General features: G+C 44.1%; 1 protein-coding gene across 4 annotated transcripts in view; it reads left to right on the top strand.

Moving 5' to 3' along the window:
- XPA (XPA, DNA damage recognition and repair factor) overlaps positions 1-19,175 on the top strand; it is a 136,935-nt gene extending 117,760 nt beyond the window's left edge. For 2 of the 4 annotated variants that reach the window (XM_078852977.1, XM_073346040.2), the window contains exons 3-7: positions 3,849-3,959; positions 7,656-7,761; positions 12,535-12,700; positions 17,493-17,610; positions 18,943-19,175. In XM_078852977.1, the coding sequence (XP_078709103.1) occupies positions 3,849-3,959; positions 7,656-7,761; positions 12,535-12,700; positions 17,493-17,610; positions 18,943-19,091 (650 nt within the window). In that variant the 3' untranslated portion in view covers positions 19,092-19,175. Of the gene's footprint in view, positions 1-1,146; positions 2,453-3,848; positions 3,960-7,655; positions 7,762-12,534; positions 12,701-17,492; positions 17,611-17,989; positions 18,070-18,942 lie in introns of those variants that run through there. The other 2 variants (XR_013635860.1, XM_073346039.2) reach the window with 2 other exon arrangements.
- The last annotated feature ends 8,587 nt before the right edge of the window (positions 19,176-27,762 follow it).

Consider the following 27,762-nt stretch of genomic DNA (forward strand, 5'->3'; position numbering starts at 1 on the left):
AACGGGGGTGGGGGGTCAGGAGGCGGGGGCTGGGCCATGCTTGGCTGTTTGGGGACACACAGCCTCCTAACCGGCCCTCCATACAATTTTGGAAACCCGATGTGGCCCTCAGGCCAAAAAGTTTGCCAGCCCCTGCTATTGTCCCTCTGCAAATTTGTGTACACCTCTTACCTCTCTCTCAAAATGCAAAGTTTCAAAAAGTTCAATGAATAGAAGATTGTAGTGGGCGGAATAGATCTGGACAAGGAGAAGAAGTCTGGAGATAAATGTGAGAAGGGAGGGACAGGCAGTAGAAACAAAAGTGAAACTGTTTGGGCAGTATATTCCAGCAGTCTTGAGGTCTTTCTGAGTGTAGCCTTCATTGATTTGAGATCTACCATACCATTCTCTCACTAGAAGGGAAATACCTACAATGGCAGCAGGCCGCAAAAGAGACCCAGTTTGGGAATATTTTAATGAAGTTCCTCTACCTGTGGGTAAAACAGGCATGCATACAAACAGTGCAACAAAGAAACGCAAAAGGCCTGGTTGCCCAAATGAAACAACATTGTGAGAAGTGTTCCTTCTCAGGAGGAAGCTGCATTGAAGATGATGAAAGGAACATGTCTGAACATGCAGGATCTTCAGGTTGGTAAACTTTTATTTCATACTTCTTTCTTAAGGACTGCCTGTCTTCGTTCTGAACTATTCTTAAATTCTCATGTTTGAGCAAAAAATATAGTTACTCTATGGTGCTGTCATTTCAGATGCAGCTGTGATAAAAAATAAATAGGTGAAATCGTCAGATCTTCCTTTTACAATTTCACCTTTAAAGCACTGCTGAGTGTTAGTGAATGCAATGAGTAATACTAAATGAGCAGTATTGTAATAATAATTAACTGCACTGACTTATTTTGTTTAGGAGAATCCATCCTCAACATACAGGATTCTGAAGACTATCCACCTTCAAGATCACCATCATTTTCTATAGTTTCAGAGTTATCTGCCAATGACAGTGTTTCAGTCACATCATGTATGTCACATAGCTACAGTGTATCACCTGTAGCAGAAAGAAAACAAAATCTCCATCATCTAGAAACAACCATAGATAAGTTTGTGATAAGAACCAGCAGATTACGAAAAGAGGTAATTGATGAAAAAATTGCCCGGTTTGTTTATGCAACAAATTCTCCTTTCCTTTCCGTATGATTGAGAACCCACTCTTCATTAACATGGTTCAGTCATTAACACCAGGATACAGTCTACCCAGCGGAGCAGATGTCGCAGGCAAATTCCTGTGTATGAAAGAGAAATTGAGCAGTGTGCAACAGGTCTTGATTGGTGGAGCAATGTCCACAATGATCCAGTTGTATGTGCTTGTGTGACAACAGAAGAAGAGAATGTCTTCCTTACAGAAACAATTGCTATATCAGGAAATGCACACACAGCAGAATACTTACAAGAAGTAGCAATAAAAGCTATAACAAACTGTGGAAAAAAAATTCAAATGTCTGAAACCAAGCTGTGTACTAGACAATGCTGCAAATGTATCCAAGATCAGAAGAAAGAAGAGAGTGAAGAGAGTCCCAAGCTAATAACATACGGTTGCATTGCTCATTTGATGTACCTCCTAGCCAAAGACTTCAGTGTTCCACAAATAAAGGCTAATGTTGAAATTGCAAAATACGTCCGTAACAACCATTTTGCAGCAGCTGCTCTGAAAAAAGTGGAAGGAACCAAGCTAAGTGTCCCACAAGACGTGCGATGGAACTCAGTAGTGGACTGTTTTAAGCACTATATCAAGAACTGGCCTAATCTGATGACAGTTTGTGAACAAAATCATGCAAAAATAGGTGGCCCTGTCACAGCCAAAGTGCTCAACATTGGGCTTAAGAGAAATGTTGAACACATGCTGAGTACTCTGAAGCCTACTTCTGTAGCCTCGAACAAAATGCAGGGAAATAGCTGTTTTATTGCTGATGCTGTTGAAATTTGGAAGGAACCGAGTGAGATCTTAAAAAGAGAAATCTGCAATGACAGAGTTAAATTACAAGAATTTAAAAAACAAATGGGACAAGCACTATCTCCAGCTCATTTTCTTGCAAATATTCTCAATACTTGGTACCAGGATCAAACCTTAACTGCTGAAGAAGAGGAGTTGGCTATGACATGGACATCCAGCAACGATCCCTCCATAATGCTAACTTCAGAGCTAAGGGTGAACCATATGTTTGCTGATGATCTTTTAAAGAAAGTCACAGCAGTGAACAGGTGGAAGTCACTTAAGCACTTGGATTCAGAGACTGTTGAAGTGATGATCTCACTTTTAATAGCAATAGCTTCTTTTGCTGGTGTAGAAAAATATTTTCTTCCTTTGGACTAATTCATTCTAAATTGAGAAATCATTTGGGACCTGAAAAAGCAGGAAAGCTTGTTTTTCTTTTCCAGATTATGAACAAACAGGAAAATGAAGGTGAAGATGACTGAGTTAGCTGCAGAAGCCAATATTTTAAGTTTCACATGTTGACCTGGCTGACATAATCAATTAAATTTTTTTTTTAATATTTCATTTAACTATTTTAGTTAAAAAGAATTTTTACAAAAACAAACCTGATTTAAAAAAAACTTGAATGTTTAACTAAATTCAGGTTTCAGAGTAACAGCCGTGTTAGTCTGTATTCGCAAAAAGAAAAGGAGTACTTGTGGCACCTTAGAGACTAACCAATTTATTTGAGCATAAGCTTTCGTGAGCTACAGCTCACTTATGCTCAAATAAATTGGTTAGTCTCTAAGGTGCCACATGTACTCCTTTTCTTTTAACTAAATTCAAATTTCATATGCTTGTTTTGTTGAAATATTATGTTTGCTGTTTAAAAAGATATCCAGAATACATAACGTTGTTGTTTTAGTTAAATAAAACAATGTAAATGTCTGTCTGGTGATGTTCTCCTCCTAATCCAGCATGCAAGAAAATATTAATGATTAACCTGTTGAATTAGAGATCGTTCACCTCCCAATGACTTCATAAGTATCTGCTTTATTTATCTTTGGTAAATGAAATAACCAAACAATCATTCATTTTCGGATATAGCTGTAAAGCTAATCTGAAAAGTTTTCAGAATAAATCACTTTAAAAATGTGTAGTATGTACCTCCTAAAAATGAAACCTACATCTATCTCTGAGTTGTGAAGAATATGTATTAAGGTTATAACAATCAACAAGAATGCACTTTCATGTAGAAATCCATGATTAAATAGAGTCTTCCTGACTAGTGATTTAAATCAAATCCACCCTGACGGCAACTGCTGTCCATGGGGACTCAGCAGCAAGGAACCCTTGCCACCTGTGGTGGCTCAGAGCTGCAGGGTTGGTGGTTCGGAGCTCTTGGGTCCCTCCGGTGGCTGGGAGATGAGGGGGAGGGCAGAAGTGGAAAATGTCACAGATCTCTGGAAATCATGGAATTCGTGACCTCCATGCCATAAGCTTAGCCTTAGGTATGGCTTTCAAGAACAGTCTTCCACCAAGTTTGGTTCTTTTGTTGCTTTCCTTGCTCTGCAGTAACAAACATAGTGCAACCTATGCATGTATATTTTCCTTTGTACAATAAATGAATTACTTTCAATTATTAGAAACCTGCCCTCGGAGTTGAATGGTTCTCCGCGTACCCTGCATCTCCCGGTCTCCTAGATCTATGAGTAGTACTGAGAGTGTATTTTGAAAGCAGAAAGATCTCCATGCTAGCTCATGAATGTTGGATGTGAAGGTCACATTTTGTAAATTAGTTTTTGCAAATAATTTTTCATTTACATTGATGCATGCAATTCTTTTAGCCTTTAAATATGCTGACTTCTCTTGTTTGTTTTTTCAGGAAGTGCTAAAGTTAAAGCACCTCCAAAGATAATTGACACAGGGGGAGGGTTCTTTCTGGAAGAGGAGGAAGAGGAGGAACACAAGGTTGAGAAAATTGTGCATCAGCCAGGTAAAACATGATTCGTTTTGCAGAAAATGGCTATATTGGTCATTTATAGTTAATATGAACACACTAGTAAAATGAATAAGCTGCTCCATTTTGTGGCACGCTAGCTGAACAGGAATTATGAAAAGTCAGCAACGGCTTCAGAGAAACCTGAAATACATTTGTGTAAAAAATGTGGCTGCTTATATGTCCTTATGTTGTTGTTAGTGAAAATGGTCATGTATTTTTCAATAATTAACCAGACAAACTCTTAATTTAAGATAAATAAATGTCTGATGGGGGAAGGTGAGGACCCTAAGTAATAGAATAGCCACAGTCTACACTTTTCTGGGCACTAACAGTTTTTACCGAGTATATTCAGATTCCTCATTCTCTAGTAACAAATACTGATGCAACAGTCCCCTACTGTATAAAAGATCTGAACACACTGAACCAGATCCTTAACTGGTGTAATTCAACATCTGCATTGATTTCAGTGGTGTTGATAAACTGTACAGTCAATTGCTTGACCACACTTGGGTTTGTTATTTTGTTAAGAAATATACTTGAGACCAAATAGCCACCAGACAGGCTTAATTAATACGGTACAGGAAACCAGTTCTATACAATGGCAGTCTCCAAAGAGCAGATTGGTGCAGCAATATTACATTCTCCTTATGTAGGGATGCGTCCTAAAGTTACAGCGCTAAAGTAGTACTTTTACACTCTAAATTGTTGCTCAGTAAAAGGTGTGATGGGTTGGACCCCTTGGGAAGTCACCTGATGTGCTGAGATACCACTGAGTCTACCTGTTCTGCTAGCATGGGCCCTCTTTTACCTGTCTTGCTGAGCCAGGCACTTAAAACCTCCTCTAACACACACACACACACACACACACAGGCAGGGCCACACCCAGCTGCAGATCTGCTCTGGGAAGACTCCGTTTAAGGGACTTGTGCCAGCATGCGGATGTCCACCTTCCTTGCAGTACAGACCCAAAGATATATTATATTCGCCTCTTTCTTCAATCTGGAAGAGGGTATGCACAATTTCTCGTGCACACATCCTGTTAGAAATCGCATATACTGGGTTATAGTATAAACCAGAAATAAATGTATTAACTATAACAGGTATATTTTAAGTAGTCAAGGTGGTAGCAGACAGAACAAGGCAGATTACTAAAAAAATAAAACAGAGCATGCAAACTAAGCTTAATACACTAAAGAAACTGATTACATGTAAGTTCTCACCCTCAGTGTGGTTCTAATAATATTCTTCACAGGCCAGATGCCCTTCCAGCCTGGGCCCAGTTCTTTTCCCCCAGTTCAGTCTTAGTTGTTTCCAGCAGTCATCTCGGGTCGGGTAGCAGGGGAGAACTGACTACCTGGATTACCTCACTCCCCACCCTTAAATAGGATTTGCATATGGCAGGAGTCCTTTGTTTCCTAGTTTGACCCCCCTTTCCTTACAGTGGAAAGTTACAAGAAGTCCCAGGTAATGTTTTAGCATCAGGTGACAAGACCACCTGACTCTGTAGGGCCCTTGTAGCCATTCTTCACAGGCTGACCCACACGTTCACAGAAAAACTAAGCTCTTTTACAGTCCATTGTCCTTGTTGATGGGCCATCCACCCTGACTGGCTTTTCTATTGTTGTGCCTGAAGTGTTCGCAGTGGGTGTCACTCAAAGTAGTGTAGTTGAAATACAGATACATAGTCAATGTTCCTAATTTCAGATACAGAAATGGTACCTTCATACAAATAGCATAATCACATTCAATAAATCATAACCTTTCCAATGATATCTCACATGAGCCATATTGCATAAAGTATATTTATGTCATAGTCACATCATAAGCATATTTTCATAAAGAATATGGAATGACATGTCACAAAAGGTACCATATACATTATTTGAAACTGGATTTAATTAATTTAATTTAGCTTTCTACCTTGTTTGTTTCTGGTACCATGGTGTAGCCTTTTATCTTTTGTTCTGAGTGTATGCATTCCAGGTACTAAGAGGCATAAAGACACCTCTTAAGTTTGTGTGGGTAACTCCTTTCCTGCTGCTGTGAGTAAATAATTGTATGTCCAGATACTGACAATTTTCCTATCTACTCAAGCCAAGGTTTACTTCAGCTAATGCAAGGTGTTATGGGATACTTAAATAAATTAACAGGATTATGGTTTAGGCCAGTTTAGGTAATATCACTGTTACAGTATTTGTGCTTAATGTTATTGGTGCTTCTTGCATACTAATATATATATGGTGCAGATAATACATAATATCAATGATATTTATATACTAACCAGCATATATTAATCAACAATGGGGCTGTAGCAATTTATAACAGCAGAGGATCTGATCCATGCTGTCCTGTAGTCCCATTCTAGCAGTTGATACTTGTGGGGGTGCTTGCTTAGGAGTGAAGTCAGCATTGTGTACCATTACACAATTAACAGCACTTCTTGTCAGTCACAGAAAGGGTGCTGTCTCAAGAATGATGGATTCAGGCATGAGGAAGTGGCAGAAGCAATAGGGAAGGGCCAAGTCACCTGATAGAAGGTAGGCTAACTGGGGTGGGGAATGAAACTAAATGACAAAAGTGAAGAAGGGTGGGACAGGTGCTATTTTCTTGGCTCTTAAAATGCTTCCAGATTGCATCATTTCCCCACACTTTTCTGGGGAGGATCCCATGCATGTCCATGAGCCCTACCTACATTTTTTCCATCCCCACATCTAAATTAATGAATAAAAACCTCCAGCAAAACCAACTGCTTCCTTTGTCTCTTCTTGCTTCATTCCATTCTGAATCCGCTGCAGGGCAAGTAATCATGTACGGGGCTTTGCCACTGAATCTCAGCCGTCAGTCGTGCTGCCCCAGATGCTCCAATATGTAAAATTTTAATAAGTGGGGTAAGGGCATCTACACTTCCACCATTGCTGTTCAACCACTGGTAACTTCATTGTATTATTGTCCTAATAAAAATAGCTTTATACTGTTACTAATTAGTGGAAGTCTGCTCTAATAATTACACAGCCTAATGCTAAAATTTTATTTTGAGACATGCTGAACGCCTACACTTTCCAGTATAAAATGCAAATTGGGATAACATTTAATTTTTGCTAGGTTAGGTCTGCTGTAGATCTAAGTCTATAATTAGAAATGCTTAACTGTCAACAGTTTTAGGGTTTAAAAAAAAATCTAAAATCTAAAGCTCTTCATTTGGTCTGAAGCAAATAGAAATGTATTGAAAGTATAGTTAACTTTGTTTTTCCACTCTAACCTGGTGCCGTGTTAAGGGAACACTTCCCATATCTGCCCTATCTGTAACAATCTAAATCAGAACTCCTTCTTGCAAGCTGTGAGTGTGTGCACGTGCACACATGCATGCGCTTCAAATGCTGAAATCAGAGAACTCCTTTTTAGAACTTTTATTCTTAAGATCTGTTACTTGTTATTTTGAAAGATAAAATGGCTTCAGATAAAGATAAAATGGGACTCCAGACAGACAGAGGTCCAGCTGCAAGGATCCGATTGCAATATCATAGCCTTAGTTTGTACTACAGAATTTTAGAAAACTCTTCAGAAGGGAAAACATGAATAGTGCATGTTAAATATACGATATAAAAGCCACATTGTAAATTAATGTTAAGCCCTAGTAAGATCAAGCCCATATACTTTACCTAACTAAAATTATTTGTTCCCTTCCATTAGGACCTGTACTAGAATTTGATTACCTTATTTGTGAAGAATGTGGCAAACAATTCATGGACTCATATCTCATGCAGCACTTTGATTGGGCAACATGCGATAATTGCAGGTATTGTAAATAATGGGCAAAAACAGTTTGGTAAATATATTAAATTAACTATTATTTTACTAGAATCAGAAGTTGATGTTAATGATTAATACAGTTCTGTTGTAAAAACACATTTACATTAAAGAGCTATCAGAGGAATCAGAGTAACAGCCATGTTAGTCTGTATTCGCAAAAAGAAAAGGAGTACTTGTGGCACCTTAGAGACTAACCAATTTATTAGAGCATAAGCTTTCGTGAGCTACAGCTCACTTCCTCAGATGCATATCGTGGAAACTGCAGCAGGCTTTATATATACACAGAGAATATGAAACAATACCTACTCCCACCCCACTGTCCTGCTGGTAATAGCTTATCTAAAGTGATCATCAGGTGGGCCATTTCTAGCACAAATCCAGGTTTTCTCACCCTCCACCCCCCCACACAAATTCACTCTCCTGCTGGTGATAGCCCATCCAAAGTGACAACTCTTTACACAATGTGCATGACAATCAAGTTGGGCTATTTCCTGCACAAATCCAGGTTTTCTCACATCCCCCCCACCCCCATACACACACAAACTCACTCTCCTGCTGGTAATAGCTCATCCAAACTGACCACTCTTCAACTTTAAATCCAAGTTAAACCAGAACATCTGGGGGGGGGGGTAGGAAAAAACAAGAGGAAACAGGCTACCTTGCATAATGACTTAGCCACTCCCAGTCTCTATTTAAGCCTAAATTAATAGTATCCAATTTGCAAATGAATTCCAATTCAGCAGTTTCTCGCTGGAGTCTGGATTTGAAGTTTTTTTGTTTTAAGATAGCGACCTTCATGTCTGTGATTGCGTGACCAGAGAGATTGAAGTGTTCTCCGACTGGTTTATGAATGTTATAATTCTTGACATCTGATTTGTGTCCATTTATTCTTTTACGTAGAGACTGTCCAGTTTGACCAATTGTATATGGCAGAGGGGCACATGATGGCATATATCACATTGGTGGATGTGCAGGTGAACGAGCCTCTGATAGTGTGGCTGATGTTATTAGGCCCTGTGATGGTGTCCCCTGAATAGATATGTGGGCACAATTGGCAACGGGCTTTGTTGCAAGGATAAGTTCCTGGGTTAGTGGTTCTGTTGTGTGGTATGTGGTTGTTGGTGAGTATTTGCTTCAGGTTGCGGGGCTGTCTGTAGGCAAGGACTGGCCTGTCTCCCAAGATTTGTGAGAGTGTTGGGTCATCCCTTAGGATAGGTTGTAGATCCTTAATAATGCGTTGGAGGGGTTTTAGTTGGGGGCTGAAGGTGACGGCTAGCGGCGTTCTGTTATTTTCTTTGTTAGGCCTGTCCTGTAGTAGGTAACTTCTGGGAACTCTTCTGGCTCTATCAATCTGTTTCTTTACTTCTGCAGGTGGGTATTGTAGTTGTAAGAAAGCTTGACAGAGATCTTGTAGGTGTTTGTCTCTGTCTGAGGGGTTGGAGCAAATGCGGTTGTATCGCAGAGCTTGGCTGTAGACGATGGATCGTGTGGTGTGGTCAGGGTGAAAGCTGGAGGCATGCAGGTAGGAATAGCGGTCAGTAGGTTTCCGGTATAGGGTGGTGTTTATGTGACCATTGTTTATTAGCACTGTAGTGTCCAGGAAGTGGATCTCTTGTGTGGACTGGACCAGGCTGAGGTTGGTGGTGGGATGGAAATTGTTGAAATCATGGTGGAATTCCTCAAGGGCTTCTTTTCCATGGGTCCAGATGATGAAGATGTCATCAATATAGCGCAAGTAGAGTAGGGGCTTTAGGGGACGAGAGCTGAGGAAGCGTTGTTCTAAATCAGCCATAAAAATGTTGGCATACTGTGGGGCCATGCGGGTACCCATAGCAGTGCCGCTGATCTGAAGGTATACATTGTCCCCAAATGTGAAGTAGTTATGGGTAAGGACAAAGTCACAAAGTTCAGCCACTAGGTTAGCCGTGACATTATCGGGGATAGTGTTCTTGACGGCTTGTAGTCCATCTTTGTGTGGAATGTTGGTGTAGAGGGCTTCTACATCCATAGTGGCCAGGATGGTGTTATCAGGAAGATCACCGATGGATTGAAGTTTCCTCAGGAAGTCATTGGTGTCTCGAAGGTAGCTGGGAGTGCTGGTAGCGTAGGGCCTGAGGAGGGAGTCTACATAGCCAGACAATCCTGCTGTCAGGGTGCCAATGCCTGAGATGATGGGGCGCCCAGGATTTCCAGGTTTATGGATCTTGGGTAGTAGATAGAATATCCCAGGTCGGGGTTCCAGGGGTGTGTCTGTGCGGATTTGATCTTGTGCTTTTTCAGGAAGTTTCTTGAGCAAATGCTGTAGTTGCTTTTGGTAACTCTCAGTGGGATCAGAGGGTAATGGCTTGTAGAAAGTGGTGTTGGAGAGCTGCCGAGCAGCCTCTTGTTCATATTCCGACCTATTCATGATGACAACAGCACCTCCTTTGTCAGCCTTTTTTATTATGATGTCAGAGTTGTTTCTGAGGCTGTGGATGGCATTGCGTTCCGCATGGCTGAGGTTATGGGGCAAGTGATGCTGCTTTTCCACAATTTCAGCCCGTGCACGTCGGCGGAAGCACTCTATGTAGAAGTCCAGTCTGCTGTTTCGACCTTCAGGAGGAGTCCACCTAGAATCCCTCTTTCTGTAGTGTTGGTAGGGAGAACTCTGTGGATTAGTATGCTGTTCAGAGGTATTTTGGAAATATTCCTTGAGTCGGAGACGTCGAAAATAGGATTCTAGGTCACCACAGAACTGTATCGTGTTCGTGGGGGTGGAGGGGCAGAAGGAGAGGCCCCGAGATAGAACAGCTGCTTCTGCTGGGCTGAGAGTATAGTTGGATAGGTTAACAATATTGCTGGGTGGGTTGAGGGAACCATTGCTGTGGCCCAATTCCAATTCAGCAGTTTCTCGCAATCTCTCTGGTCACGCAATCACAGACATGAAGGTCGCTATCTTAAAACAAAAAAACTTCAAATCCAGACTCCAGCGAGAAACTGCTGAATTGGAATTCATTTGCAAATTGGATACTATTAATTTAGGCTTAAATAGAGACTGGGAGTGGCTAAGTCATTATGCAAGGTAGCCTGTTTCCTCTTGTTTTTTCCTACCCCCCCCCCCCCCAGATGTTCTGGTTTAACTTGGATTTAAAGTTGAAGAGTGGTCAGTTTGGATGAGCTATTACCAGCAGGAGAGTGAGTTTGTGTGTGTATGGGGGTGGGGGGGATGTGAGAAAACCTGGATTTGTGCAGGAAATAGCCCAACTTGATTGTCATGCACATTGTGTAAAGAGTTGTCACTTTGGATGGGCTATCACCAGCAGGAGAGTGAATTTGTGTGGGGGGGTGGAGGGTGAGAAAACCTGGATTTGTGCTAGAAATGGCCCACCTGATGATCACTTTAGATAAGCTATTACCAGCAGGACAGTGGGGTGGGAGTAGGTATTGTTTCATATTCTCTGTGTATATATAAAGCCTGCTGCAGTTTCCACGATATGCATCTGAGGAAGTGAGCTGTAGCTCACGAAAGCTTATGCTCTAATAAATTGGTTAGTCTCTAAGGTGCCACAAGTACTCCTTTTCTTTTTATCAGAGGAATGTTATTGAATAAGATATTGTCAGTTAAAAAATTATATGAATAGAATTGAATAACTTTGTGTTTTAAAGCAAAAGAACGACATCTATCACACATGCTTCTTAGTGCAAGATGTGAAAAAAATACATAGTATGTTAGAAATGTATAGTCTCTTTGCTTTCCAGCATTCATATTGCATTGTTTAAATATGGTAATGGAGATTATTATCCCATCAAGATTATTACATATGTTCAAAGAAGTGAAATTAGTAAATAACAGATTAGCCATATAAGGATCTATTTTTAAAAAAACACTGTGGTAGAAAGTGTTCAGCTATTTAAATAGTCAAATTAAACAAGACTTTTTATAGCTTCTGTAAATTGGAGTATATCTGTGATGGGGATGATCAGCTGAGTTAGCCCTAAGTATGCCTTTTAAATTTTGAAAATTGAATATTGAATAATTAGTTCTTGATATGGTTATTTATTGGATCTTGTAGACGTCACCTGACTGAATCCACTGTTTTTTTCCACTGACATATGGCAATTTTTAAAATTTCACTATATCTATAAATTTGTAGCAAATTGAGGAATATATTTAAATGATCTCTCTGATAAGGATTTCATTTATGTAATCATTTGGGCATATGATAAAGAGATTCAGGTGATACTTTGGATCAAGACAGGTGAAATAAATTTGTTTCAGATGCTCACTAGGACCTTGTGTGACCAGAATGTTCAAATTGTCTCATTACTTAGCCAATAAAAAATGAACTTTTTTTTTAATTAAACCTTTTGCTTTATTTTATTATTCCTTGTGCATGCCAAATGTCTTGCATTTGGAAACTGCTTTGGCTGTATAATTTGTATCTGAAACAATGAAGATTTGAAAATATAGTATCCAGTTATCCCCTCTTGTAGGAAAAACCTGTGGTAGAATTGAGGTAGAAACTTTGAGATGATCCTGGTAGGATCCTGTTCTCTGTGCTTCCCCCCCAAACAAACAAACAACCACCAGAGGGTGTCTAAACTACTGGGTTGATACTGGAGTTTAGGAGGACTACTCACATGCCTGAGTTTGCAAGATCAAGGCCCACATTACAGTAGGGGTATAAGGTGCATTGTACAGTACATAACTGGACTTTAATATTAGCCTGTTACATAATGCTTTTCACCTGTCTCTTTTAAAAAAAAAAATCTGTTCCAGAGATGTTGAAGGTAAGCATAAGCTTATAACAAGGACTGAGGCAAAGGAAGAGTACCTTCTTAAAGACTGTGACTTAGATAAGAGAGAACCGGTGCTCAAATTCATTTTGAAGAAAAACCCTCATAATTCACAGTGGGGTGACATGAAGCTTTACTTAAAATTACAGGTATGAAAATGTTTGTAAATTTTTCAAAATATATGGTCCTTTTTTTGCATTTTCATGACATTACCACTACCATCCATAATTTAATCATTGTGGTACTGAACCCAGAATCTGTACCATTTAAATAAATGGTACAGTACATGTGATAGAATTTCAGTTGTCCCTGAAATAAACGGGAAAGGCTGAGTTTCTCCTATACAGTAAGGAAGTTCTTTAGTGATAACAAAACTGAGAGAACTAGTATGATGCAGAGGAAAAAATAACTTTTCTTTAGTGACACAGAATCACAGAATATCAAGGTTGGAAGAGACCTTAGGAGGTCATCTAGTCCAACCCCCTGCTCAAAGCCGGACCAATCCCCAACTAAATCATCCCAGCGAGGGCTTTGTCAAGCCTGACCTTAAAAACCTCTAAGGAAGGAGATTCCACCTCCTCTCCAGGTAACCCATTCCAGTGCTTCACCACCCTCCTAGTGAAAAAGTTTTTCCTAATATCCAACCTAAACCTCCCCCACTGCAACTTGAGACCATTGCTCTTTGTTCTGTCATCTGCTACCACTAAGAACAGTCTAGATCCATCCTCTTTGGAACCCCCTTTCAGATAGTTGAAAGCATAGAATCATAGAATCATAGAATATCAGGGTTGGAAGGGACCCCAGAAGGTCATCTAGTCCAACCCCCTGCTCGAAGCAGGACCAATTCCCAGTTAAATCATCCCAGCCAGGGCTTTGTCAAGCCTGACCTTAAAAACCTCTAAGGAAGGAGATTCTACCACCTCCCTAGGTAACGCATTCCAGTGTTTCACCACCCTCTTAGTGAAAAAGTTTTTCCTAATATCCAATCTAAACCTCCCCCACTGCAACTTGAGACCATTACTCCTCGTTCTGTCATCTGCTACCATTGAGAACAGTCTAGAGCCATCCTCTTTGGAACCCCCTTTCAGGTAGTTGAAAGCAGCTATCAAATCCCCCCTCATTCTTCTCTTCTGCAGGCTAAACAATCCCAGCTCCCTCAGCCTCTCCTCATAACTCATGTGTTCCAGACCCCTAATCATTTTTGTTGCCCTTCGCTGGACTCTCTCCAATTTATCCACATCCTTCTTGAAGTGTGGGGCCCAAAACTGCACACAGTACTCCAGATGAGGCCTCACCAATGTCGAATAGAGGGGAACGATCACGTCCCTCGATCTGCTCGCTATGCCCCTACTTATACATCCCAAAATGCCATTGGCCTTCTTGGCAACAAGGGCACACTGCTGACTCATATCCAGCTTCTCGTCCACTGTCACCCCTAGGTCCTTTTCTGCAGAACTGCTGCCTAGCCATTCGGTCCCTAGTCTGTAGCTGTGCATTGGGTTCTTCCGTCCTAAGTGCAGGACCCTGCACTTATCCTTATTGAACCTCATCAGATTCCTTTTGGCCCAATCTTCCAATTGGTCTAGGTCCTTCTGTATCCTATCCCTCCCCTCCAGCGTATCTACCACTCCTCCCAGTTTAGTATCATCCGCAAATTTGCTGAGAGTGCAATCCACACCATCCTCCAGATCATTTATGAAGATATTGAATAAAACCGGCCCCAGGACCGACCCTTGGGGCACTCCACTTGATACCGGCTGCCAACTAGACATGGAGCCATTGATCACTACCCGTTGAGCCCGACAATTTAGCCAGCTTTCTACCCACCTTATAGTGCATTCATCCAGCCCATACTTCCTTAACTTGCTGACAAGAATACTGTGGGAGACCGTGTCAAAAGCTTTGCTAAAGTCAAGAAACAATACATCCACTGCTTTCCCTTCATCCACAGAACCAGTAATCTCATCATAAAAGGCGATTAGATTAGTCAGGCATGACCTTCCCTTGGTGAATCCATGCTGGCTGTTCCTGATCACTTTCCTCTCATGCAAGTGCTTCAGGATTGATTCTTTGAGGACCTGCTCCATGATTTTTCCAGGGACTGAGGTGAGGCTGACTGGCCTGTAGTTCCCAGGATCTTCCTTCTTCCCTTTTTTAAAGATTGGCACTACATTAGCCTTTTTCCAGTCATCCGGGACTTCCCCGGTTCGCCACGAGTTTTCAAAGATATTCTTTTTCAAAGAAAGCAGCTATCAAATCCCCCCTCATTCTTCTCTTCTGCAGACTAAAGAATCCCAGTTCCCTCTGCCTCTCCTCATAAGTTATGTGCTCCGGCCTCCTAATCATTTTTTTGCCCTCCGCTGGACGTTTTCCAATTTTTCCACATCCTTCTTGTAGCGTGGAGCCCAAAACTGGACACAGTACTCCAGATGAGGCCTCACCAATGTCAAATAGAGGGGAACAATCACGTCCCTCGATCTGCTGGCAATGCTCCTACTTATACAGCCCAAAATGCCGTTAGCCTTCTTGGCAACAAGGGCACGCTGTCGACTCATATCCAGCTTCTCGTCCACTGTCACCCCTAGGTCCTTTTCTGCAGAACTGCTGCCTAGCCACTCAGTCCCTAGTCTGTAGTGGTGCATGGGATTCTTCTGTCCTATGTGCAGGACTCTGCACTTGTCCTTGTTGGACCAAAAGAAATCTGCTGAGGTTCAATCCTCCAATTTGTCTAGGGCCCCCTGTATCCTATCCCTCCCCTCCAGCGTATCTACCACTCCTCCCAGTTTAGTGTCATCTGCAAACTTGCCAAGGGTTCAGTCCACGCCATTCTCCAGATCATTAATGAAGATATTAAAACCTGTATGGATATGTTCTTTGAGTAAAAACAAAACAAAATATCTATGGATCTGTTCTTTGAGTAAAAACATTTGCAACCCATGTGTCTGGATGTGTTCTGCAGGAAAGGACCTGGGGATTACAGTAGACAAGAAGCTGGATATGAGTCAGCAGTGTGCCCTTCCTGGATATCAGGAAACACTATTTCGCTAGGAGGGTGGTGAAGCACTGGAATGGGTTACCTACGGAGGTGGTGGAATCTCAGAAGTTTTTAAGGCCCAGCTTGCCAAAGCCTTGGCTCGGATGATTTAGTTGGGGATTGGTCCTGCTTTGAGCAGGGGATTGGACTAGATGACCTTGGAGGTCTCTTCGAGCCCTAGTATTCTGTGAAAAATATCAAGCTGCTTAAAGACATGTATATCTTAGAAGAAAACAACTGTCTTGAAATATGTTGGAGAACCTCAGTACAATGCAATTTAAAGTGGAATTTTATGTATTTTATGTATTTTTATTAGCACAAATTAAAAGTCTGGCTTTCAATTCTGATTATTTAGCAGGTCAATCAAGTTTTTGGGTCCCTTAGAAATATAATTCATGCCTTAATATTCTTAAATGTGTATGCATGAGAAATCAATTAGAGTTGGATTAGGCCCTTAATTAATAAGTAACACTAGTTTTCCATGCATGAAAATCCATTTCAAACAAAGTAACCTATCTTCTGTTTTATAAGGAAGCTTTATTAATGGGTGGGAGTGTCACAGGGTGCTCTACTCACAGCTGGGTGGCACCCCGTTCTGGCACTTCTGGGGTTAGCTCCGCCAGGTTCAGTGCCCCCTCTCCAGTCTCCCACTGTTGTTGCTCTCCTCCCACTCATGATGTCACAGTACGGCTGCTTCATTACTCATCCCTCCTCTCAGGTCACACTGTGATTTCCCCTTCCACACGAGTCTTTCAAAATCTCTCTGTACAATCGGCATCAGTCCTCATGCATGTTTCCCTGACCATGTCACTCCCACAGTGATTCAGGCAGTCTTCCCCTTCACTGCTTTTAGCAATACCAATCCGCAGTGGATGGTATGGGAACCTAGGCCCACCCTCTATTCTGAGTTTCATTCCAGGGCCCTATATCAAGCAGTTAAGGTCTGGGTCATCACCAGCCCTGCTGCTCTCTTCCCTAAACTACTTCCTACCATGCTGCTTTAAACATTTTTCCCCAGCCTTCCTAATCAGACCCATCTCTCTCAGGCCTGCTCAATAAACCCTTCTTCACAGATTCCTGTTCCCCCTTCCTTCTCCCTTACCACAGGGAGAGTGACTGCAGGGTTCCTCCCTGTTGCCAGTCTCCTGGCTTTATAGGTGAGCTTCCTTCTAATTAGCACCCTCTACATCATGGGTGGGCAAACTTTTTGGCTTGAGGGCCACATATGGAAATAGAAATTGTATGGCGGGCCATGAATGCTCACATAGGGGTTGGGGTGTGGGAGGGGATGAGGGCTCTGGTTGGCGGGTCCGGGCTCCAAGCTGGGGCTAGAAATGAGGAGTTCAGGTTGCGGGAGGGGACTCTGGGCTTGGGCGGGGGGTGAGCTCTGGGGTGGGTCTGGGGATGAGAGGTTTGGAGTGCAGGAGGGTACTCCAGGCTGGGATCGAGGGGTTCGGAAAGTGGGATCAGGGCTGGGGCAGGGGGTTGGGGCATGGGAAGAGGCTTAGGGGTGCAGGCTCGGGGCAGTGCTTACCTCAAGTGGTTCCCGAAAGCAGCGGCATGTCCCTTGTCCGGCTCCTAGGCTGAGGCGCGGCCAGGCAGCTCTGCATGCTGCCCCGTCTGCAGGCACCGCCCCTGCAGCTCCTTTTGGAGCACTGGAGGGGGCCATTGGAGCACGTAGGAGCCAGAGGGGGGCCATGCCACGGCTTCCAGGAGCTGCGTGGAGTGGCCCCCGAACCTGCTCCCCGGCTGGAGTGCACCCCATCACAAGGGTCACAAGCAAAGAGGGAGCTAGCCAGGTGGTGGAAGTGGGATTGATGGTGGGATATGGCAACACAATAAAATTGTGTAAGAGAGAGTTCTGTTCTAAACTAGAGCAGCTTATCCACTTGTGATCTATCCCATAGGTAATAAAACGTTCACTTGAAGTTTGGGGTACTGAAGAAGCGTTGCAAGAAGCAAGGGAAACCCGCCAAGATAATAGAGAGAAAATGAAACAGAAAAAGTTTGATAAAAAAGTTAAAGGTAAATGGTTAGAATTTAAACTAAGGTTATTTTTTTAAGGTTTATCTTTGATAGGCCATCAAATAAAACCAGGTAGTAAGTGGTTGCTTCTGGACATGGAGAGTCAGTGCAAATAATTTTTTGCTGCAGCTAAAATAGCATCTGTCTGTATTCATATTTATTTCCACATCTAGTGATGTAGTGGGAAACTGACACTTAAATAATATGGCCAGATGAAAACTTTTATAACCATTAGAAATATGGACACAACTTTGATAGTTCAGATCACTGTTGTCTTATTTATGTTCTCTGATGTACCCCCACAATATATCATAAATCTGCCTATCCAGATAACTTTTTCCTCACTTTGTCTGAATGAGAACATGTATTTTGTCTCTAGGAGCCTAATTTTGCATTACTTATATGCTTGCAGCACTATCAGTGGGAATTGACCCTGTATATGAAATTTACATCTGTAAGGTACAACATGCCTTTCCTTCCGTATATTTAGAACATTCAGCTCTGTAGTTTTTACTCAGCTGCATTGTCTTTCTAGGTTAATAAATTGAATACCTTGCAGTTTAATATCGAGGGGAAAGATGTTAATAACAGAGATCCAGTTTGAAAATATATTTGAATGAGGCTATAGTGATGTAGGTGTCTTAGCAGCAGTATTATATTGATAGTAAGAAAAAGGCTATACTGGCATGTTTGAGTTTCCTTTACAGTATCTCTAATTTTGAGGTGGATAAGAGGTATTATAGGTCAGGACTGAGGAGTAATGAGGAATTTTACAAAATTACTCCTTTTAACTCCAATTTACCAAATTAAGTAATTTCAGTAACAAACTTTATAGGTAAGCAATGGGGCCTCGAGTACTCAAGACAAAGTCTGGCATATGAGATCACATCTTGGTTTTGTAAGTCAAAAAAGTAAAAATTAAAACCTGGGAACCTGGCAGCTTTAAGGACTCGTATAGTCTCACATAGCCTTGCCTATTCTATTACAAAAAGAAATACCACACAATCTCAATAATAAACTTGGAAGACTAACTAACCCGAATGCTCTTTCAGAGTTATTAGTATTTCTTCATACAAGTAGTCCGTGTGGCTTCAATGGCAATAGTTGCATGAATAAGGCAATCAGAATTTGGCTCTAGATATGTTGCAGAAATAACAGACATTCTCTCAGAATACATAAGTAATGTGAGTCTGCCTAAACACTAAGTTTCTTGTCCCTTAATCTGTTCTCCTCACAAAGGTGTTTGTCCTTAGTGCTGGCTCTTTTTTTTAAATAACTACCATTTATTAACCAAAGACTGTCTAAGGGACCTGTGTTTATATTTTTCATCAGAGCTCCGTCGAGCTGTTAGGAGCAGTGTGTGGAAAAGAGGAACAAGTTCCCACTTGCATGAGTATGGACCAGAAGAAAACATTGAAGAAGATATGTACAAAAAGACATGTACTATATGTGGCCACGAATTAACATATGAGAAAATGTAATAGCCCTTGATTGATTTTACATAATATGCACTTTTGTAATGTTAATATTTTGTATCAAGTAAAATAAAAATGATCGAGAGTAAATCTGTGTGGAATTGCACAGAGAAAATAGTACTTTTTAATCACAGATGGATCCTTTGGACAAAGTGGGTTTTGTCACAAATCACCCATGTCTTAAATCAAGGGGTTTTGATGAGTGGTCAGCTGGCAGGTGGGGCTGTAATTTAAGGGTATGTCTACACTGCAATTAAAAACCTGTTGCTGGCCCATGCCAGCTGACTAGGGCTTGCGGGGCTCGTGCTAAGGGGGTGTTTAATTATGGTGTAGACATTTTGGCTCAGGCTGTAGACCAAGCCTGCATGTTTACACTGCAACAGTCCCTAAGCCCAAGCCCTGCAAGCTCAAGTCAGCTGCCAGGGGCCAGCTGTGGGATTTTTAATTGCAGTGTAGACATACAGTAAGTTCCCATCCCTGTAATGTAGCGAAGAGTTGGGATTGGAAGAAATGAGTCCCAGCTCACTGTCTTCTCTAGTGAAGATCTTGGCAGGTATAATATTACAATAAATGTGTCACGGCTGAATCCCTGCTCTGTCACTTTGAGTACAGAAGGTGGAGGCCTGCAAGGATTTTTAAAATTAATACTGGCCACTCCAGGCTTGTATTAAACTCCTAGCGTTACAGCTTTTCTCTGACCTTGGCTTGGTAAACGCTCCCACCACCCAAATGCAAAAAACCGCCTTGGACCCAGGAAGGAGCACTTGGGAATTCCTCCTTGTGGGGTACCCTCAAGCCCTTTCATCCCCCCCCTCCTCCCCCTGGGGAAGAGCTGAGAAAGAAAACAAAGGAAATTAGCTGTTGCTACCAGCTAATCAAACATGCACAAACCTCTTAGGACCCCAAAAATCCAATCCTGTTCTTAAAAAAAGTAAATTTTATTAAAAACAAAAAGGAAGACAATACATCTTGAACTTAGGCTTTTGCTAGATTTTAAAAGAGCAATTCCAAAAATTAAGCACCCAAAATAGTTTTCTTCGGGGTTAGCTTAAGGGTTACAAGCAAACAAAAGCATCTGGGGTTAGCACAGAGGAGTTCACAAGCCTTAAAAAATAAACAGAAATAAACCTAATCATGTCTTCCTAAACATTCCTAATTTACTTACATATCTGGGTTGTTAAAAGTAGTTCTAGATATGATCTGATTGATGGTTTTTATATCTGGTTCAAACTTTACACAGCATTCCTGATGCCTGGCTCTTCTGCCCAGAGAGAGCAACAGACAAAGGGAAACTTTCTTTCCCAATTTTAAAAGTTCTAGCCTTTTCATTGGCTCTTTGGTCAGGTGCCCACTTTTTTTCTTCTTTACCTGGGGGACTTTTTAACCCTTTACAGGTAAAGCAAGTAGAGAACAGTTACCGAGAGGGATTTTACAACTAACTGGCTGGCTGGGTGTCCATCAAAGGGAGCTTCCTCCTCCCCCCCCACTTCATTTATCACAAAAAGCGAGGGGGGAGAGTGGCAAAAGGAAAGTCACATTTTGATATCAAACTTTGATTAAATTTATTACATTCAAAAGTTTCTGTAACTTAGCAATTCTTTTTCCTAACCACTCCCCAAAACCAGCATGGTTTATTCTGAGCCTGAGCACATTTATGCCTCATGCCTTGCCAATGAAGGTGAGGTCATGGGAGCATGCCTACTTAGTCTTGTCTGGTTTTGGGAAAGCTTCATCTCTGTACAGTCCTACTTATAATCAATATGCTTCTGAAATTTGGCTTTATCTGTACCTGGTGGGAAAGAGGAAATTGGTTTTTTCCCTTTGTCTGATTCTCTGAATTATTTTTTAAATTGGACATTGATGAAGTTCTCAGGGGTATGTTCAGATTGCTACTGTGGAACTTTCTTCTTGAAAGAATTCTCCTCATAAGCTTTTTATTTATTTACTTATTTAAACTGACCCTATCTGGTTTTAGAAAAGCCTTTTGGTGGCTTCACCGATTAAAAGTTGACAGGAGTCTTTCTTGAAAACTAACCCTAAATATAATAGGGGAAATAGTTCTTTGATACAATTCTTGTAATTTGGGAAGCTTCTTTCACTCAAATTCTTGGTGGGTGGGTTTTTTCTAAATAAACCAGTTCATTTCTTCGGAGAACAAACTTGAAAGGGAAACATTAAAGTAAGCTGACCTGGAAAAGTACACAATCTGTAGAAAAAAATAAAATTAAGAAATTCACACTAGTAAAGAATAAATGCTTGTTAGAGCTTTAATTAAAGATAACAGGTGAACTCTTTGTTCTACTGAAGTCAATGGGAGTTTTGACAATGCAGTGGAGCCATGATTTTCTCCCTGGTGAATTATGCTAAAATTTATAATGTACAGAAACTCCTCACTTAATGTTGTAGTTACGTTCCTGAAAAATGCAACTTTAAGCTAAATGATCATAAGCAAATCCAATTTCCCCATAAAACAATGTAAATGAGGGGGTTAGGTTCCAGGAAAAAAATTTTCACCAGACAAAAGGCTATATTATATAGATACACACACACTAAGTTTTAAACAATTTAATACTGGTACTCAGTGATGATGATTGTGAAGCTTGGTTGAGGTGGAGGAGTCAGAGGGTGGAATGTAAAAAGAAAAGGCATACCTGTTCCACCTTAGAGACTAACATTTATTAGAGCATAAGCTTTCGTGAGCTACAGCTCACTTCATCAGATGCATGGAATATTTCCCAGGGAATGCCTTACTGCTAAATGATGAACTAGCAGTTGGCTGAGCCCTTAAGGGTTAACTCTCACACTCTACAAGGCAGCAGGAAAGGAGGGCACACAGAGACATGCACTCGGTGTGTGTTTGAGAGACAGAGATGCACGTTTCCCCTTTAAGTATGAAGAGTGGGATCAGAAGTACACTGCCTTGTTAATTAGATCAGCAAGCTGAGACCTGATTGCAGCTGCTACCAAGGCAGCAGCTGCCTCCATCTGTGTGTCCCCCCTGCTCTATGGAAGATGGGGTAAATGGGATGGAGGAACCAGGGGGAGGGGGACACCCTGACAGCCCCCATCTTCTTCCCCTCCCCCCCCCCCCGAGCAAGCAGGAGTGTCAGGGAGCAGTTCCAAGGCAGAGTGCAGGAGCAGCACATGGCAGTGGGGGGAGGGACAGCTGAGCTGCTGGCAATTGATAGCCTGCTGAGCAGGGAACTTATGGGAGGGGGGAGCTGATGGGGACTGCTAGTCCACCCTGGTTCCAACCACCTACCAGCTAGCTGCAATGGGCTGCTCTTCCTGCAAGCAATGGACAAACCAGGCGGCTGCCAAAAGACATTCGAAGGGAGCATTACACAACTTTGAATGAGCATGTTTCCTAATTGATCAGCAACATAACAATGAAACAACGTTAACCGGGACAACTTTAAGTGAGGAGTTCCTGTATTGGGTTTTCCTGAAGTATATGAGGGACAGCAGTGCTTCCATAATTAAGGGTTATGTTGAGATTGCATTTAAAATATTATGTAATGTGCAACATGGGGCTATGACCACAGGAATGTTTTCCTCATTGAGGCCTAATCTGCCATAAAGGCATCGCCAGCGCACCTTTAATCTGCCAAATGCACATTCCATGGTCATCCTGCACCTATTCAGCCTATTGCCGAACTGCTCCTTACAGCTATCCGGGTTTCCCACATATGGCTTCATGAGCCATGGCATTAAGGGGTACACCAGGTCTCCCAGGATCACTATGGGCATTTCAACATTCCCTGTGGTGATCATCTGGTCTGGAAAGAAAGTCCCTGCTTGCAGCTTTCCGTAAAGTCCGGTGTTCCTAAAGATTAATGCGTCATGCACTTTTCCAGACCGCCCCGCATTGATGTCAGTGAAACGCCCACAGTGATCCACAAGCACCTGCAAAACCATGGAGAAGTACCTCTTCTGATTGATGTACTCCATTGCAAGATAGTCCCATGCCAAAATTGAAATACACCTGTCATCTATTGCCCCTCCACAGTTAGGAAAATCCATTTCTGCAAAGCCATCCACAATTTCATGTACATTGCCCAGTGTCACGGTTGTTCGCAGCAGGATGCAATTAATAGCCCTGCACACTTGCATTAACGCAGCCCCTATGGTCGACTTCCTAACTCCAAACTGATTCGCAACCAACTGGTAGTAGTCACAACCTTCCACCCTGCAATCACCCTGTGCTTCTCCCTCGAGAGGGCAGCTCTCATCTAGGTGTCCTTGAGGCGCAGATCTGGGGCAAACTCAGCATGCAGTTCCAGGAAGGTGGCTTTCCGCATCCGAAAGTTCTGCGGCCACTGCTTGTCATCCTAGACCTGCAGAATGATGCATTCTTCGAGTGATTGCTCATGTGCATTCCACACTGGTGTGCGTGCTCGCCCTGTGCACCGGTGCCAGAGGTTTTTCCCCTAGAAGTACCCATGGCGGGGAGCGTCCCCGCGACCCCTGGAATGGTGCCTGCCTGGCGCAGTATAAAGGTGAGCTGCACGCTCCCCCCACCCTCCGTTCCTTCTTGCCACCAGTGAAGGTGTGTCGGAACTGCTCTGCTCCAGCACTGCTGTAGCTTCCCTCCTTGGACTCCGTTAGTTCGTAGTTAGTTCGTACCTGTAGGTTTGGGGTTTTTTTTGTTTTTTTTTTTTAAAAGAGAAGATGTTAGAATATCAAGCACACCCAGGTCGGGGCATGCCCCGCGCCCTGGGCTTTAAGTCGTGCAACACTTGTAAAAGGCCTATGCCCATGAGTGATCTGCATGCTGACTGTTCACGCTGTCTGGGGGAAACCCACCTGAGCGACCGCTGCAAAATTTGCAGATCCTTTAAGCCTCAGACCAAGAAGGAGCGGGTCATACGGCTCCGAGCCATTTTGATGGAGTTGTCCCTGACCCCAACACCGCTCCGAAGCGGCACCGAGCACCGCAACATCGATGTGTGGTGACCCATCGGTGCCTTCCACTAGTCAGCACCACTCACTGTCCACAGGACACTGTAAAAAGGCAAAGAAGAAGTCTTCTCCTCCAAGGCGCTGGGGGAGAGACTAGACCCATGTTGGGCAGCTCTCCATCTCCATCGAACTCACAGCCTCTGACTCAAGTTGAGCAGAGTAGCCTGGCCCACTCCGAGCCAACCTCCCCAGGTGCCAGTGGCCACATTCAGGTGCCCTCCATGCCAGAGGCCCTGCAGGTAGCTCGAGACATTATATCTCTACCAGTACGGGTTGCAGCAACGCCAGCAGCTCCCTGGTCCAGAGGCAAGCCAGCGTTCGGACCTCCACAGTCGCCACCCAGACAGTACCGCTCGCAGTCGAGGGAAAGTTCCCGACGCTGTTCTCCACGCAGTGATCGTCCTGCGCGCAGCCCATACCGGTTCCCGTCGACCCCCACCAGGTTGTCTGGCTGGGTGCCGAGCAGCAGGGGTTCCAGGCACCTTTCCGCCTCAAGGGAACGCAAACCTTGCGATCAGAGCGTGCCCCACCGGGAGCAGGACAGACGACGGAGATCGCTGACTCTGAGAAGCTATCATAGTCCCTTGCGGTATGGACATCAACGCCACTCCCATTCTTTGTCCCGTTCGAGGTCCCCACCGCAGCACTGCTCCCGCAGCCCCAGGCGTAGATCGCTGGCACCCAGCTGCCCTCGATCTCCAGGATGCATACTTCCACATTCACATATTCGAGGGCCACAGGCATTTCCTCTGCTTCACGGTAGGGCAGGAACACTACCAGTTCGCTGTCCTCCAGTTTTGCCTATTGACGGCTCCCAGGGTCTTCACAAAGTGTATGTCTGTGGTAGTGGCCTCTCTCAGGCGTTGTGGGGTCCAGATTTTTCCCTACCTCAACGACTGGCTGGTCAAAGGCAGCTCCAGATCACAGGTGCAGGATCACTTAACACTCCTCCTGTCCACATGCTCCAAACTGGGGCTGCTGGTAAACAGCACCAAATCCATGTTGGTACTGTGCAATGCATAGAGTTAATTGGAGCGATTCTGGACGTGACATCAGCCAGAGCCTCCCTCCCCCGTGACAGATTCGAAACCATGAGGGAGCTCATCGGGGTGATCACGAGGGTTCTGTGACGACTGCCAGAGCGTGCCTCCAGCTCCTGGTCATATGTCAGCATACTCGTACGTGGTTCATCATGGCAGACTCAGGATGCAGCCCCTTCAGCTCTGGTTGGCTTTCTCCCAGTCCAGAGACAGGATGGACAAAGTCCTCACTGTGCCTGAACCTGAACTAACCTCCCTCTGCTGGTGGTCCACGCTGGGGAACATGCTCCAAGGAGTCCCGTTCCGGGACCGGCCCCCGACTGTAGAGTTGGTGTCCGATACGTCAGATTTGGGGTCGGGGGCCCATGTGGGAAACCTCCAGACCCAAGGTCTGTGGTCCATGCAGGAACTAGCCCTGTACATAAATGTCAGGGAGGTTCATCGAGCCTGCGTGGCCTTTTGCTCATGCCTAGTAGGCAGGGTAGTCAGGGATCTCATGGACAACATAGCCTCGATGTTCTACATCGATAGGCATGGCAGGGCCTGCTTCCCAGCCCTCTGCCAGGAAGGCCTCAGGCTGTGGGACTTCTGTATAGCCCACAATATCGCCCTGGAAGCCCACCACTTACTGGGCGTCTGAAACTTTCGGGTGGATTGGCTGAGCCGGGACTTCTCCTCTCAGCGCGAGTGGTCACTGCACCCGGAGGTGGTGCACAGGATTTTCCACACATTGACCTCTTTGCAACCAGGCAGAACCGCCAGTGTCCCCATTTTTGCTCCGGGCCGGGGGAGGGGGGAGGGAGAGAGAGGGCTGGGCATGGGCACGATCTCCGATGCCTTCCTTCTGTCCTGGTTGGGTCAGCTTCTGCATGCCTTCCCCGGCCATTTCCGCTGATCAGCAAGGTCTTGGAAAAGATCAAGACGGACAAGGCTCAAGTCCTTCTGATAGCCCTGGCATGGCCCAGACAGCACTGGTATGGGACTCTCATGAGCTTGGCTGTCGCCCTGCCGTGGCCATTGGCAACCCTCCCAGAACCGAGGTCACCTCCTCCACCTCAACCTAGCGGCCCTCTACCTCACAGCATGGTTGCTCAATGGTTAGGCCAGGAGGAGAGGACTTGCTTGGAGGGGGTCCAGCGCATCCTACTGGAAAGCAGGAGGCCCTCCACGCATCAGGCCTTCTTGTCAAAATGGTCTCGGTTTTCCCGGTGGGCTACCGATCAGGGCGTTTCACCAGTGACTGCCCAGATCCAGCTCATACTGGATTACCTCCTTCATCTCAGGGCTCAGGGCCTAGCGCCCTTGTCTGTCAAGGTGCATCTGACAGCCATATCTGCTTTTCACCCACCGGTGCAGGGCCACACGATATTCTCTCATGCCATGACCGGTCGATTCCTTAAGGGCTTGGATCACCTCTTTCCTTACGTTAGGACCCTGGTCCCTCAGTGGGACCTGAACTTGGTGCTGGCCAGGCTAATGGGACCTCCATTTGAGCCACTTGTTACATGCTCCTGGTCCCACCTCTCATGGAAAGTAGCCTTTCATGTGGTGATCATGTCTGCTGAGCAGATCTCTGAGCCCTGACCTCCGAACCCCCGTACACGGTGTTCCATAAGGAAAAGGTCCAGCTCCGATCACACCCTTCGTTCCTCCCTAAGGTGGTCTCCACCTATCATATGGGCCAGGACATTTTCCTGCCAGGGCTCTGTCCCAAGCCCCACACATCCAGTGTGGAGCACCGCCCGCACATGCTAGATGTGAGACAGGCTCTGGCCTTTTACCTGGAACATATGAAACCATTCAGAAAGTCTTCGCAACTGTTCATCGCCACGGCTGAACGCACGAAAGGTTGGCCAATCTCCACCCAGCGGCTCTCCAACTGGATCACTTCATGTATCCGGACTTGTTACAACCTGGCGGGAGTTCCCCCGCTGCCGATTGTGAGGGTGCATTCGACAAGGGCGCAAGCCTTGTTGGCTGCTTTTCTGGCTCACGTCCCTATTCAGGACATTTGCAGGGCTGCCACGTGGTCATTGGTCTACACGTTCACCTCGCATTATGCGATCGTCTCCCAAACTAGTGAGGACGCCGGGTTCAGCAAGGCAGGGCTCTGTCCTGAGTGTCTGTGAACCCACCTCCAACAGATATAGCTTGTGGAATACACATGAGCAATCTTTCGAAGAAGAAAAGACAGTTACCTTTGCCGTAACCGGTGCTCTTCGAGATGTGTTGCTCGTGTCTGTTCCACATCCCGCCCTCCTTCCCCTCTTGTCAGAGTTGACTGGCAAGAAGGAACTGAGGGTGGGGGGAGCACGCAGCACCCCTTATATCGCACCATGGTGGCACCACTCCAGGGGTGGCTAGGGATGCTCCCCTATGAGTACTGCTAAGGGATAAACTTCCAGCACCGGTGCACGTGGCAAGCGCACACGCTTATTGTGGAACGGACATGAGCAACACATCTCGAAGAACACCAGTTATGGAAAAGGTAACTGTCTTATCCTACCACTCAGTACTAGCTTCCTGAACCCAAAAGCGACATTCCACCGTGTTCAGCTGTTCCATGAATGCCAAAAGCAATCTAATGTTGCTGCTATCCATGTTGGACTGTGCATCAGGCAACTGTGATTCCTGCATGAGGCCACATCAGGGGAATTGCTCAACCTTGCCTGGGG

The sequence above is a fragment of the Lepidochelys kempii genome, chromosome 5, assembly GCF_965140285.1.
Source record: "Lepidochelys kempii isolate rLepKem1 chromosome 5, rLepKem1.hap1, whole genome shotgun sequence".
Lineage (NCBI taxonomy): Eukaryota > Metazoa > Chordata > Testudines > Cheloniidae > Lepidochelys > Lepidochelys kempii.